The 15,077-nt window shown below is 58.6% G+C and overlaps 1 protein-coding gene across 2 annotated transcripts in view; it reads right to left on the reverse strand.

Annotated features, from left to right (window-relative positions):
* Window positions 1-15,077, reverse strand: part of CELSR1 (cadherin EGF LAG seven-pass G-type receptor 1) — a 144,682-nt gene that overhangs the window by 67,479 nt on the left and 62,126 nt on the right. For both annotated transcript variants that reach the window (XM_061418859.1, XM_061418858.1), the window contains exon 3: window positions 1,764-1,986. In XM_061418859.1, coding sequence (XP_061274843.1) covers window positions 1,764-1,986 — 223 coding nt within the window. The remainder of the gene's footprint in view (window positions 1-1,763; window positions 1,987-15,077) is intronic.

Raw genomic sequence — 15,077 nt, forward strand, 5'->3', positions numbered from 1 at the left:
GACGAGCATCTGCTTCAGAGACTTGAGCCCAATCAAATCATCTGACAACCAGGAAAAAAAATATCAGGGCCAGGAATCCTGGCACCAGCCAGTGTGGGGGATGGGTTTACAGAGAGCAGATTTGGGCCACAATGTAGAAAACTCGCCAATGTACAAGCCCCGTGTTAACTGTGTGTCCTCCACAGGACCTTAGGGGCAGGCAGGGTGGACGGCAGCCTGATCCCGCAAGCAGGGGCATCGGAGGCTGAAGGCAGCAGTCGAGCAGGCGATGGCCAAGCCTGGACGGCCAGCACTGGAATGCAGGCGTGGCCGGCCTGCTCACCGGGCTTCCTGAAGGAAGCAGCGGGAGACGGGATCGGGGCAGGCGGTAGGGGCCGAGGAAACACCCACACAGGGCTGGGCGGGGCCAGAGCATCAGGAGGTGAGGGCGGCCCCCGCCAGGATCGGGGTCACAGGGGTCAGCACATGGAGGCCGCCAAGTGCCGTATTCAGAAGCTGGGTTTCACCCCGGGTGGCAGGCGGGCCCGGATCCCCCTGGCGCAGGCTGAGAGTCGAGGACACCACAGCTGTCAGCAGAGGGGAGGATGGTGGCCCAGGCCAAGATGCTGGAAACTGGGAGAGAAGCGGCCAGACAGGGAGACATGGGGGTGAAGGACTCAGAGGACCTGAGTGCAGTGGCGGAGGGTAGATAGGGGAGGGCTTCCCCGGGTGGGGCAGGACCCTCAGGAGAGGAGCTGCGCCGTCCTGCCCCAAGAGGCCCCGAGCTCCAAAGGGCAGCTCAGAGCAAGCATCTGGTTCTGGGGCACACGGATGGCGCACTCCCATGAAGACTGTGTCCCCAAAGACTGCGTCCCCAAATGCTCACCAAACACAGAAAACACCTTATTCTACTAAGTTGGACTTGAGAAAAATCTTTACAGTAGATCTTAAAAATTAAAAGTTAAATCCAAATTCTTTTGGAGAAAAAGATGAAAAAATAAAAGAATGGCCCGAGCGTGCAGTCAACCTGCTCCCGGTTACGGGTTAAGGGACCAGGGCTGAAAGGGGTGAGGCCACTCACCCTTGTTACCCAGCTTGCCAGAGACCTCACAGGAGCCCACGCCGAGTCTGAGTCCCAAGCCCTTGCCCCCTATTTCTGGGCACTTGGATGGCAGAGGTGCCTGTGTGGTGGCAGGTGGGCAGCACCAGGGCATCTGGGCTGGCTTCACAGGCGTGGGAGCTGGGCAAACAGGGCCCCAGGCTCGTTAACGCTCTGCTGTTGCCAACTGGAAATTTCTCACTTTCGAATCAGGGGAAAGTGAAGTGAAAGTGAAACTCGCTCAGTCGTGCCGGACTCTTTGCGACCCCATGGGACTATACAGTCTATGGAATTCTCCAGGCCAGAATACTGGAGTGGGGAGCCTTTCCCTTCTCCAGGGGATCTTCCCAACCCAGGGACTGAACCCAGGTCTCCCGCATTGCAGGTGGATTCTTCAGCAGCTGAGCTACCAGGGAAGCCCAAGAATACTGGAGTGGGTAGCCTATCCCTTCTCCAGCGGATCTTCCCGACCCAGGAATCGAACCGGGGTCTCCTGCGTTGCAGGCGGATTCTTCACCAGCTGAGCCACAGGGGAAGCCCCTGAATCAGGGGCCACACCCCCTATTTGCACGGGGTCCTGCAGGCAACGCCGGCCAGGGCGACCGCGGATGCAGGGCCGGAGGGCCGCCCCGAGACCCGAGACCACACCCCAACCTCCAGCACGGGTGGGGATGCGGGCACTCACGCGAGGGCCACGGTGAAGTGGAAGCGCTGCCTCAGGCCCCGGAAGGTGACGAAGGACTGCGGCGGGAAGCTCCGGGTGGTCACCTCGCAGTAGGGCCTCTCGAACGCGCCGGGGGGGCACACGCAGTGGAAGCCGCCGATGAGCAGGTTCACACAGGTGCCCCCGTTCTTGCACACGCCGTGGGCGCAGCGGCCAGAGCGCGCGTTCACCTCGCAGTGCTCGCCTGGGGGGACGGAGCGGGAGAGGGGGTCACACGGCAGCCTGGTGGGGGGAGGGGGAGGGGAGGGGAGGGGGAGGGGAGGGGCACCCCACCCGTTCTGAACCCCCAGCTGAGCCCGGCGCTCTTCCAAGAGCCCCACCTAGAAAGACTGAGAATGCTGAGAGGGCCCCGTGCCCTCCCCACACCCATGTCTGCATGACGGCTGGGCATCCCGGGGCTCGTCAGAGACCCAGGAGCCGGCCAGGGTCATTCAGAGTGCCCCCAGCCCCTCACCTCCCACGCAGACCCACTGCCCCCCTGACCATGCTGGGCTCTGATCCTGTAATCAAGTCTGTCCCGCACACTGGCCCCCAGCTGTGCTCCAACGGCCTCCCTGTGGCCTAACTGCCCCCCAACCCCCCCCAACCCCCCCACCCCCGCTACCCCCGTGGCAGGGGAGTTCTGGAAGCTTCCACTGACCAGGGAGCCCAGGCTGACCGTCTCTGCCCCAGAGGCCTACCAGACCCAGGCTGCCCATCAGTGGTGAGGCTGCCGCGGGGGCCTGGCTGCATGAGCCTCACTCCCTGGAACACAGCCGGGCCTGCGTGTCACAGGGTGGGCATCGCTAGCCCCTCACAGACCCGCAGACCAACAGGCGCTTCCAACAACCAGAAATTCCCCAGCTCTCACCCATATTTTCACCAGGTACTGAGTTTTAAATGAACGCATTTAAAAAAATTTTTTGGCCGTGCCACTCAGCATGTGGGATCTTAGTTCCTCAACCAGGGATCGCACCCACGCCCCTTGCAGTGGAAGCGTGGAGTCCTAACCACCGGACCACCAGGGCGGTCCCTTAATGAATACATTTAAAATAAGAGTATTACATTCACACACTAAAAAAAAATCACCATGTAAACAGTGAGGCCTGGAAAATCTTCAGTCTCTTGCAGGTCCCACCGGAGGAGACAGGAGAGCGGGGTGCCCTGCCACCCGCATGTGGGCTCAGGGCCAGGGGTACCGTGGAGACCCTGCCTGTGGGCACTCAGAGCTTCTCCTCTTTCCTCCCAGTGGCTGCACAGTCTTCTGTTAGAGGACCCCATCAGAACCCAAATCACCGATGTTTCTCCTTCTACTGCTGATGGACAGGTAGGCTGCTTATAACTCGCTTTTACTGCAGACCACTTTTTAAATTATTAATTATTTGTCTCTGGCTGCGCTGGCTCTTCGCTGCCGCAAGGGCTTTCTCCAGTCGTGGTCACCAGGCTTCTCACTTCGGTAGCTTCTCCCGTTGCGGAGCGCAGACCCTGGAGTACAGGCTCGGGAGTCGCGGGGTACGGGCCCCGCTGCTCCGTGGCACATGGGGGCCTCCCGGATCAGGGATCAAACCCGTGACTCCTGCCTCGGCTGGCGGGTTCTTCGCCACTGAGGAGGCCCCCGCGGATAACTTTTTGATACATGTCCTTGGTGTGTTTTAAGAATATCTCTCCAGAGAAAATTCCTGAAAGTGGTGAATCAAGGTACGCACTTGATAAGTATTTCCAAACTGCCCTCCACAAAAGGATGCACAAACTCATATATCCTCACCAACACGGGGTGGTGACCAATCTGTAAAATATTTTATATTTCTGACAAATGAACCTCCAAGGTGTTTTATTTGCATTAATTTTTGCTGAGGTGCAACATCTGCCCGAATTTTACTGGCAACATCCTTTTCCTTTCTCTGAACTGCCCGATGATTCCTGCGTTCATTTTTCGATCAGATGGTTGGTCTTGTTTTATTCTGTATACAAGCTCCTTGTAAATTTCAGAAATTATGTTCTACCATTTCTATGACAACTCCCTCCTGGCTTAAGTTTGACTTTCAATTTATTTTTGTATTTGTGGCACATAAAAATATTATAGGGCTTCCCTGGTGGCCCAGTGGTAAAGAATATAAATATATAAATACAAGTATAATATACATTTTTATAATACAAATATAAAGCCTGGCAGTGCAGGAGACGTGGGTTTGAACCTTGGGTCAGGAAGATCCCTTGGAGTAGGAAATGGCAACCCGCTCCAATATTCTTGCCTGGGAAGAAGCAAGCCCTCCAGGCTCCTCTGTCCATGGGGTCAGAGAGTCAGCTGTGACTGAGTGACTCAACAACAGCAACAGAAGTATTACATCTGGGTGCAGTCACACTGATCAATCTTTCCTTTGTGATGCTAGAGCTCTCGGGTATGAAGAGATAGGATACTCAGAGCTCAGTGGCACCCAGCATCAGGAGCCTGGGTGCACAGAGGCAGCGTCACCCTGGAACTGGAGTCACCAGGGTCCTCAGACACGGGTGTCCCTGGGTGCCCTTCTGTGCCTCTTCAACACTGAACTGTGCGAATACATTCCCGACTGTCTCAGTCTGCTCGGGCCTCCATCGCAAAATACCTTAGGCCAGGGGCTTAAACGATGAAATGTATTTCTCACGGCCCTTGAGGCTGGAAGTCCCAGGGAGATCGGGGTCCCAGCACGGCTGGGCTCCCCCAAGGGCTCCCTCCTGGCTGCGCTCTCGCTCTGTCCTCACAGAGCCCGTCCTCCACAGCTGTGCACCGGGAGACACAGGTCTCTGTCGTCTCTTCTTTGGAGGACACTGACCCTATCGGATGGGGGCCCACCCTCATCATTTACCTGAACTACTTCCCTGCGGGCCCCACCTCCAGCTACAGTCCTACTGGGGGCTAGGGCTGCAACCTGTGAATTTGGGGGCAGGGCGGATGCAATTCAGACGGTAGCAGTCACATATGAGTCAATTGGGAATGTGAACAAACTGGATGGTGATATTAAAATTTATCATCAGCTTTTTAAACTTCGGCGGCGGTGGGTCTTGGCTACAGCACACGATATTCGCTGTGTTAATCCAGGATCTTTCCTTGCCGCGCACGGACTCGAGTTGTGGCACATGGGCTGAGCTACTCTGTAGCATGTGGGGTCTTAGTTCCCCAACCAGAGACGGAACCCGCATTCCCTGAATTGCAAGGTGGATTCTTAACCACTGGACCCCGAGGGAAGTCCCGATCATTAATTCTTGGATATGGTGGAGAGTGGGTACCCCACTGTGTGTACCCCACATGCCCCGCCAGGACAGAGGCTCTGGAGGGCTGGGTGACGACCACTCACAGCTGCGACCCTGCACTCAGACCCTCCCCCCGAAATTCCTCACCCACAGTGGCATGGCCCCCGCTGGGGCAGCTCACAGCCAGCAACAGCTCCACAGGGAGATGGGGAAGCTCAGCCCCGTGGCCCAGGGCAGCCTCCTCTGCACCGCATCGCCAGAGCTGAGATGTGGGGTCATAGAGGCCTCTGCTGCTGCACTGCTGAGGCCCAGCCTCTCCTCTGGGCAGCCCCGTGAGCCCCTGTCCCCAGCCCCTGCCCAGGCGTGGCTCCTGGGAAGGCGGATCTCGGGCCTTGGGGTCTGTTTCTCAGGGAGGCCAACCTCTGAACGTTCTTATTTTCGAGAGCTTGGTAACTGACAGGTGTAAGAAAACTCCATCCGTCACTGAGAGGGAACGCTTCACAAGAGCTTATTTTTGAGGAGCAGGTGAAACTGATCTGTAATTGGCACGACGATCCTCGGAAACAAGCGGGGCACCAGGGAAATCTGAATTTCCTCTCCTTCCCCGGAGTATCTTCCTCCCCAGGTTGCAACAGCTGAGGACACACAACTTGCTAAGTGAAGGTGACCCAGCCTGAGCCCCTCAAACACAGGCAGGAGAGTTTCAACCGCTGAGCTCTTACTGAATTTCATAACCGCACACGGACCACCAGGCCAGGGGCCCAGGCCGAGCCCCCACCCAGAGCTGTGTCCACCCCCAGGGCCTGGCAGGGTCAGGCGGATTTTTTTTTCCATCCCCTTCCTCCCCACCAGGCAGGGAAGGGAGAGACCACAGGCCCACCCAGGACACCCACCTGCTCTCCCTTAGCAGGCAGCTGCCCCCAAATGACTTGTGAGCAGAGGTTTCACACGCTGCTTGGAAAGGAGAGGCCCACCCAGCCGCACACCCCACTCTGGGCTCCACCATCGGGGCAGACTCTCTGGTCTCCCCGCCGGCTCTGGGGTCACCAGGGCGCCCCACCCCGCCCGCCACAGACGCCAGGCAGGCTGTGCACACACACGCGCACGTGGGCACGCATAACCTCACACACATGCACACACGCGCCCTCACTCACACCCAGTCACACGCTGCTGACACTCGCACCGTCACACACACGCTCACGTTTTCACAAGCATTCACACCCACACACGCATTTGCACCCTCACACCTGCCCTCAGCCACACGCACACACATGCACACACACGCACCCACACTCTCACACTCTCACACTAAGCCCTGCTCCTGGCCCCTTCCCAGGTGGGCGGCTCGCAGCCTTCTTAAATTCTATTCATTAATTGTAAATGCTTAGCCGAAGGTGTATTTGTTCTTCATTCACTTCAGATTCTCTAATCTCCCCTTTTAAAATCCATGTGACGTCTGGGACTGTTTGCTCTCCAAGTCCCAGCTTGGCGGGTCGAGGGCCAAGCACAGCGTGTTCTGAAGTAATAAAGCGGCAGTGAGAGGCCGGGGCGGGCCGCGCTCCCTAAGCCGTGACGGCAAACAAAGGGGGGCCTGGCCCGGCCCTCCCCACGGCACCCGGAACCCTGCCCTGCTGGGCTCGCCCCGGTGGTCAATGTCACCGGGAGGCAAGCGCAGCCCCGCCCCCACCAAGGCCACAGCGGCGGCTCACGGGCTCTGCCCTCGAGCCAACGGGACGTCTGGACCCCTCCACCTCCCGCAACAGGCTCCCAGCTGCCTGGGCCCAGAGAAGGAGGGCCCTGCACAGAGAGAGCGAGCGTGCCCTCCGTTCAGTTCTGAGGCCTGCATTTGACTCTGCCCGCCGTACTCCTGCTCACAGGTGGTTTTCCAGCAGCTGCCGGGAAGCCTGGGTCCTCAGGCGGCCCCGGGGAAGGGAGGACAGCCCAGCAGGATGTGTGCTGCCCGCGGCCCCGCAGCCGCTCAGCCCGCTGCTGCAGGGCCTCCACCATGCTGCGGAAAGGGCGTGCTGCCTTGCGGGGTTCCTCCATTCCTCTGCTTAACCCATCGTGCAACTTTAAATCAACTGCAAATAAAGCTCAGTTGCCGTGAAATTATTTGTTTTAAGCACAAAAGGTTTTTCTTTTCTCATAGGTAGTTGTATTTGTTTCCTGGGTCTGCTGTGACAATACGGCAAAGCAGAGGGCTTAAAGGGAACAAAAACGAATTCTCTCATAGATCTGGGGGTGTCAGCAGGGCCACCTCCCTCTGCAGGCTCCAGGGGAGCTCCTTCCCGCCTCCTCCAGCTGTCAGGCCCCCCCCACCCCTGTTCCTGGGGTTGTGGCCTCCGCATCCCTCATCTCTGCCTCCGTGGTCACGTGGCTATCTTCCCTGGGTCTCGTCTCCCCATCCTCTCTCTTATAAGGACTCCAGTCACTGGGTTCAGGTGGACCCCGAGTCCGGGACGATGTTCACTAATCACTGGGAGCCTTACGGATTACACCTGGAGAGACCCTGCTTCCAACATTCTGAGGTTCTGGATATGAACCTGGGGGGACACCATCCAGCCCCCTGCTGGCCTCTGCGTCCGCCCTAAAACCGCTCTCCCGGTAAACGCTGCCTCAGGGGCCTGCACCCGAGCCTGCAGGGCTGTGATCCCGGTTTCTCAGGGACCCGGTGACTCACCGGCTCTGGCTTCCCTGACCCCCGGGATGCTCTTTCCGGCCTCCCCAGCCGACCAGCGAGGGGCCAGCTCCGCAGCTCCACGGCCACACCTCGGGCCCCTTCTCTGGGCCGACACCCGCCCACCCGCTCCTCCCATTCTTGCCCCACAAACCCAGGCCTCAGACCTGTCTCCCCAAACCAGGTCTGTTCTCTGGGTCCCCCACCCAGGGAGGGTCCTGCGGCCACCACGGAGGAGGGTGGCCAAGAGCCCTGGAGCCACCCACCCCTCCTGCCTTGTCCTCACCAGTGCAGCCCTAGGGCCCGAGTCACCCCCAGGAACTGAGTCACCCCCAGGGCCCAAGTCACCCCCAGGGCCCGAGTCACCCCCAGGGTCCGTGCCACCCCCAGGGCCTGAGCCACCCCCCAAGCCCGAGTCACTCGCCTCCACTGTCGGTCATACCCCAGTCTAAACCAGCCCGATCTGCACAACCGCCGCGACCACCCCTGGGCCTCTGGGACCCCCGCAGCGGCTCAGCGCCTCATAGATATGCTGGCTCCCCACAGAACACCCAGGGGAGCTTTCCAGAAAGCCCACCTGGCTCCCAGCCAGTCCTGCCGCTCCACAGAGACCCTCTGCCTCGGGGAGCCAGACACATACCTGCCCAGCCGACACCAGCTCCTCACCTCCCAGGCCAGCCGCACGGTCACCCTCCATGAAGGGCGGCCGCGGGACTCACTAGACTAACGGAGGAGACCCCGAACACACTCACACACACTCACTGCTATCAGCAATCACTCCGCGGACACTGCCTTCTCTGGGCCTGGCATCTGCGTACACACTCACACACGCTCACTGCTATTAGCAGTCACTCCATGGACACCACCTTTCTCTGTCCTGGCATCGCCCAGACACACTCGCACACGCTCACTGTTATCAGCAGTCACCCCGTGGACACCGCCTTTCTCTGGCCTGGCACGTCTTCTCTAGTCTCTGCAGATGACTCTCCGATGCCCAGATGCAGACCCACTTCAGGCACCCACATTCCTCTGGAGGTTTCGCCCACCTGGGCAGGGCCAGGGCGCCCAGGTCAGACTCTGATGGGCCCAGAATTCTCCATCCCAGCCCGTCCCAGCCCCAGGGTGACACCCACTGCATGACTGTCCCTCAGCCTCTGTCTCCCCAGGCTCTGGGGGAGGGGCACTGCCTGTCCGAGGGTCAAGTCGGAATGCCCAGCACACAGAGGGTACCTGGTGAACGCCCGGCATGCAGCAGGTTCTGGACGAGTGCCTGTGAGATGAAGTCATAAAATGCCAGGACTTCCCCACGTGCAAGCTGGTGACGACTGCTTGTACAGAATTATAAAACTTGCAAAATTCACATGTTTGGTTCAAATGATGTCGGGAAAGATGTTGATGTCATGAATGAAGAATTAATTCTACAGATAAACATGACTTTTTTAAAATAAAAAAGGCAGTGAGAACTCTGAGCATGCCAGTTTCAGATGAATGGGGCTCCCTGTACAGGCTCTCACCCCTGGGTTCCGGGGGCGAGACCCAGGCCAACCCTAGGGCCCTATGGGCACCTGAACAGGGTACTTTTCGAGGCAGACGTTCCCGCTGACTTGTTCAAACCACACAGGAATCCTCTTCCGTGTTTCCTTAACTGTATCCTCATGCAGTGGGACCTGGCAGATCCCAATGGCCGGCCCTCAGGGGAAAGCCCGGATTCCCATGGTGGATGTACCCTCATCACAGCCAGCTTGGCACCACAGAACTCAGAGTAGGGAAGAGACATGATGTGATGGTTTTTAATTCTTAAAATCATCTTCAGTTCAGTTCAGTCACTCAGTCGAGTCCGACTCTTCACAACCCCATAGACTGCAGCACACCAGGCCTCCCTGTCCATCACCAACTCCCAGAGTTCACCCAAACTCATGCCCATCGAGTCGGTAATGCCATCCAACCATCTCATCCTCTGTTGTCCCCTTCTCCTGCCTTCAATCTTTCCCAGCATCAGGGTCTTTTCAAATGAGTCAGTTCTTCACATCAGGTGGCTGAAGTATTGGAGCTTCAGCTTCAACATCATCATCTTACTTCAGGCAAATAACTTGGATCAAATTCAGTGAGCCCTCTATCTTTAATTTATATGTATATGTATATATATATATATATATATATATATATATATATCTTACAAGAAACACTATTTTACTGTAATAAATGTTTTCAGTTACGTTTGCTTATCAAGATTTAACTTCAGTTTTCCTCTTCTAGGAATTCTCATTTAAAATAAATTTGGATTTCCAAATTTGTTTCAAGCGTCCCAGTGCCCTGCTTGGGCTCAAATGTTGCTCCAAGTCTCCCTAACCCTGGGGAAGACCCCCTGCTGCTCCTGTGCGGCCCCTGTCCACTATGACAGCCAGCCTCACCCCACAACAAGGATCAGGCTCACCCGAGCAGACCCACAGCTGTGCTCCATACTGCACACAGCACCGCAACCCCTGCCCACAGGGTCTGGGACCCAGCCTCCTGCTCACGGTGGCAAGGGCACAATCCCACAGAGACCACTGTGGGATCCCCACCTCCTAAAGAAGCATTCTTAGCTGCAAAAGCTGAGGCCCCTCTGGCTGCCATGGCCTCACACACGTCCCCACCATGGGATGCCTGTCCTGCCCAGGCTTGACGCCAGGGACTGCCTGCCTGGACCCCAGCCCGAAGTGCCAGAACCACAGACCCCAGGTTGGAGGGCCTTAAGTCCTTGAGAGAAGCCCCAGATGCACCGAGCTTACATGGGCTCGTGTGCAAGGCAACTGTGCTGACAGCTCAGGGTGACAGGGGACAGGGGAGCCTCACAGCCCCTGGTGTGGGAGCTCTTACACGCCCCCATCTTACAGGCGGGAAACTGAGGCCCAGCAGAGTGTTTGTTGGTGTGTGCATGCTCTTTGCATGGACATGTAATGTGGGTGTGTGTGCATGCGTGTGTATGTGACGTACATGTGTGTGTGTGATGCGTGCAGCATGTGCATGTAATGTGTGTGTGTGTGATGCGTGCAGCATGTGCATGTAATGTGGGTGTGTGTGCATGTGTATTGTGTGATGTACATGTGTGTATATGTGGTGTGTGTGGCATGTATATGCAATGTGTGTTTATTACGTCTATTATATGATGTTTGTGTGTATATATGACGTGTGTGTGGCATGTACATATAATGTGGGTGTGTATTGTGTGATTTGTGTGTCTATTATGTGATGTGCATGTGTGTATATCTGTGACATGTGTGTGGCATGTATATGTAATGTGTGTGTATTCTGTGATCTCTGTGTGTCTATTATGTGATTTGTGTGTATATGTGACGTGTGTCATATGTATATGTAATGTGTGTGGCATGTATATGTGATGTGTGTGGCATGTATGTGTAATGTGTCTGTGTGTGGTGTGTGTATGTGATACTGTGTGTATGCGCGTGTGTGTGTATTGTGTGATGTGTCTATTATGTGATGTGCGTGTGTGTATATGTGGTGTGTGTATAATGTGCGTGTGTGGTGTGTATATGTGATGTTGGGTGTGTGCACGCGTGTGTGTGTATTGTGTGATGTGTCTATTATGTGATGTGCGTGTGTGTATATGTGGTGTGTGTATAATGTGCGTGTGTGGTGTGTATATGTGATGTTGGGTGTGTGCACGCGTGTGTGTGTATTGTGTGATGTGTCTATTATGTGGTGTGCGTGTGTGTATATGTGGTGTGTGTGTGTGTGTGTGGCGTGTACATGTGATGTGGGGCGTGTGCATGTGTGTGTGACCGTCACGGCAGGTCTGGGAGCCAAGGGGCAGGGCAGGAACCAGGAGATGCTGATGTGACTGTGGTCCCGCCAAGAGGCGCTTCAGAAGGGCCGGGTCTGCCCCGATGGGGCGAGAGGAGGTGAGGCGCTGGGGGCCGGCAGCGGGGGCTGCGTAGCCAGGCCAAGCCCCAGCCCTGAAGGAGGGCAGGACGGGGCCCAGGAGGGGAAGGGCGAGTAGAGGCTTGAGGCCACCAGCGTTTCGATAAAGAGACAGCTGCCACCTGGTCCTAAGCAGCAGCTCAGGGCTGTCAACTAAAGAACCAGACCCCACGGCAAGCCACCCACCCTGCTCACGGGGGCAGCTTCAGCAGCGGGAGCGGAGACAAGGGCAGGGTCCCGCAAAGGTTAAACCCTGAGAAAATCGGCCCATCCACCCTGCCTTCCTCCCAGCCAGCCCCCGCAGGCCGCTGAGGTGGACAGATGTCCTGAGCAGACTCCTGACCACTGCCTCAGTTTCCCCGGCTGGAAACCCACCCCCCCACTGAAGGCGGGAGCTCTGTCTGTGGCCCCGGAACTATCCAGGCCCCTTGGAGGCCAGGGTGCAGATGAGATGAGTTGATTCTGTGAAGCTCTGAGCTGCACACCTGGCACGCGGGGCTGTCATGTGTGTCACACATGTGGACATGTCACACATGTCCACCTGCTAAGGAACTGGCTTCCTGACACTGGAGGTGCTCTCTGTCCACCCCTTGCACCCCAAAGCCCTGCTCCCCGCTCCTCCAGCCTCTCCCCTCCCACTCTGAGTTTCAGGGCTGCTGGACTGTCTCATCTTCTGGCCCTGCCCCCGAGCCTCCTCCCCCAGTGGGCAAGGCAGCTGGGAAAGGCCTCCCAGAGGCCAGAAACCGGAAGCCCAGACCATGGCAGGCCTGTCCCGGACTGGGCCTTGGGCTGACTTCACTACTGTCTCTGAAGCAAATTCCCAGAACCCCGGCACACCCATTTTTTAAAATATAAATTAAAAAATGCATTCCAGCAGCAAAGAAAAGCGATTCCAACTCACCCTCAGCTCCTGGCTGTGAGTCAAGAGTCACCTACACACCCGAGGGGCTGGAACCCGGAGAACCTGAAAAGTCACTGTGCTTTCCAACTTCCTGGTACAGGGACGGCCGGGCCCGCAGCCACACTTGGGGACCCTCCGTTCAGAAAACGGGTGCTCTCCCTACCCCCTGATGTCCTCTGGGGGGTGGGGGGAACAGAAAATAGCCAACCTGAGGTCAGCTAAACGGTGGCTCCTGAGAGATGTGTCCATATTCTGACCCCCGGCACCTGTGAACATCACCCCACGGGGCAGACGAGTGAATGTCACGTCACATGGCGCGAGACGAGATTAAAATAAGCATCTGGAGATGAGACCTCCTTGTTACCCAGAAGGGCCCTCTGCAGTCGAGAAAGAGGAGCAGCTGGGGTTTGCAGCCCACGTGAGGATGGGGCAGAGGCCACTGTGGCCACAAGCCCAGGGAGCCCGAGCCCACGGCAGCTGAAGGAGGCAAACGGACCCGCCCCGGGCCCCCAGCGCCTGCTGGGGAGGGAGGCGGCCACGCCCACACCCTGATTCAGAGTGCTGGCTTCCGGATCTGTGAAAGGATGAATTTCTGCTGTGTCGGGCCGCCCCGTCTGGTCTTCAATTCCTGCAGCCACGGGAAACCACGATAAATCCTAAACACACCACAGAGGCCAGCCTGACTCAGCAGAAGTTTCCTCCTGGGCACAGTCCCAGGAGAAAGCAGCACACCTGACACCTTTCAGCATCTCCAGAAACCTCAGCAGACCCAGGGCCGCGGAAGAGAGAGTGCCCCGTGTCCCCCAGGCCCTCGTGGTGCCCGGCGGGCAGCTGCTAAGGACCCAGGAGGTGCCAAATGAACACGCAGGGCCTGAGGCAAGGTGCGCCTGGCGACCAGCGGAGGTGCCACTGAGCTGACCACCAGGGCCTGAGCACACAGAACCCCATCCTGGCTCCTCACCAGGTGCTTCCGCCTCCAACAGCAAACGCAGGGTCCTCCCCAGCCAGGGATGTGGGCTCAGCTGGGGGCCCAGGATGAGGCAGAGCCGGGCGGAGGGTCCCACCCCAGGCAGACTGGCCGCCGCCAACATCCCCTGGGGCCTGCTGGGAGGCAGGTTCATCCTGCCCTGTGGGCTGACAGTAGGGCTGCCCAGGGCTCCCCTGTGTCCTCCTGGGCCTCTGCAGGCCTCTCTCCAGAGACCAGAGGTCCCCGCTTTGGAGCCCCAGGGATGGCCAGCCTGTGGCCGGGGAATCTGTCCTGCAACATCCTGAGGACCAGCCCCAGGACAGCATCTCAGACTCAGGCCTGCAGTTCAGTTCTAATGACATGGGCACCTCTGAGGGTGGGGGCACGGGCGGGCCCGGGAACCTCTCGCAGAGAGGATGGGCTTGTGCGGGAGGGGTGGCAGAGACCCCACGCCCCGGGGGAGACGGAGGTGCAGGGCTTGGCCCCAGGCTGCTGCGTGGGGGTGAGGGGAGAGGCCTGGAGGCCGGGCTGGGGGTCCCCAGTGACCACGGGAAAGATCCTGTCGGTGGACAGTCAACCCGCAGCTGTGGGGGCCAAGCCGGAAAGGGGCATGCCCAGCACATTATCAGTTTGTGGGGAAAGCATGCCAACTCTGGAAGAGCGACGTGTCCAGACTCGGCCGGAGTGCTCACTAAAACCTTAATCACGGCGCGGAGTAGCGGCTGAGCCGCCGGTGGTTCAGGTTCCCCTTCCCGCACGGTGCCAGGAGGAGCGGGGACAGTGTCTGGGGACAGAGCCACGTCCCGAGCAAGAACTCACGTTCTTCAGTCGCCGCTTGGAGTCGGGACAGCCGCGCCGCCCTGGCTGACACACACGGCCTCCTCAGCTGCGCCCGGCCACCCGCAGAGAAGTCGCCCCGCCACCCCAGCCCCGCAGGCCCCTGGCCCGGGGAGACGTCAGCCTGTCCACACCAGGGCAGGGCTCAGGGTGGGCGACGGGCAGCTGTGTGAGCAGAGACCGCTCTCTGTGGGGACGTCCGGGGTGGCCGCTCTTGGGTCAGGGGCTCAGACTGGACTCCCAGCAACACTCGTGGGCAGCCCTCAGTCCATGTGGTGCCTCCACAGAAACAGAAGGGACCCTCCACCCCCCACGTCAGTGCCCACGGCAAAGGCCTCGCGTGCGCATCCCCACACAAGCACCAAGTGAGCACCAGGACCCGGGCGCGGTGGCGGAGCACAGAGCCCCGGAGGCTCCCACCCTACCCGCTGGAGCCTGTGGGCACGTGCCCTCACCCCACGAAAGGCACTGGGCGGGTGTGGGTCAGGTAGGGACCCTGAGACTCGACACCGGGAGGCCAGCTGGATCCCCGGGGGCCCGAGGTAACGACCAGGGTCCTGGGGGTCGGGGGTCAGCGGGGAAACGGTGGCAACAGAGGCAGAGGCTGGGGTGAGGGGGGGGAGCGTCACCAGTCACGCAGAGCAGGCAGCGCCCGGAAGCCGGACCCGGAGGGGGCTCCCCGGGGCCCCGGAGCTCTGAGAATAAACCCGTGTGGTTTAAGCCCCTCATGTGTGGGACTTTATCACAGCGGCTGCAGGACACGAG

The sequence above is a fragment of the Bos javanicus genome, chromosome 5, assembly GCF_032452875.1.
Source record: "Bos javanicus breed banteng chromosome 5, ARS-OSU_banteng_1.0, whole genome shotgun sequence".
Classification (NCBI taxonomy): domain Eukaryota; kingdom Metazoa; phylum Chordata; class Mammalia; order Artiodactyla; family Bovidae; genus Bos; species Bos javanicus.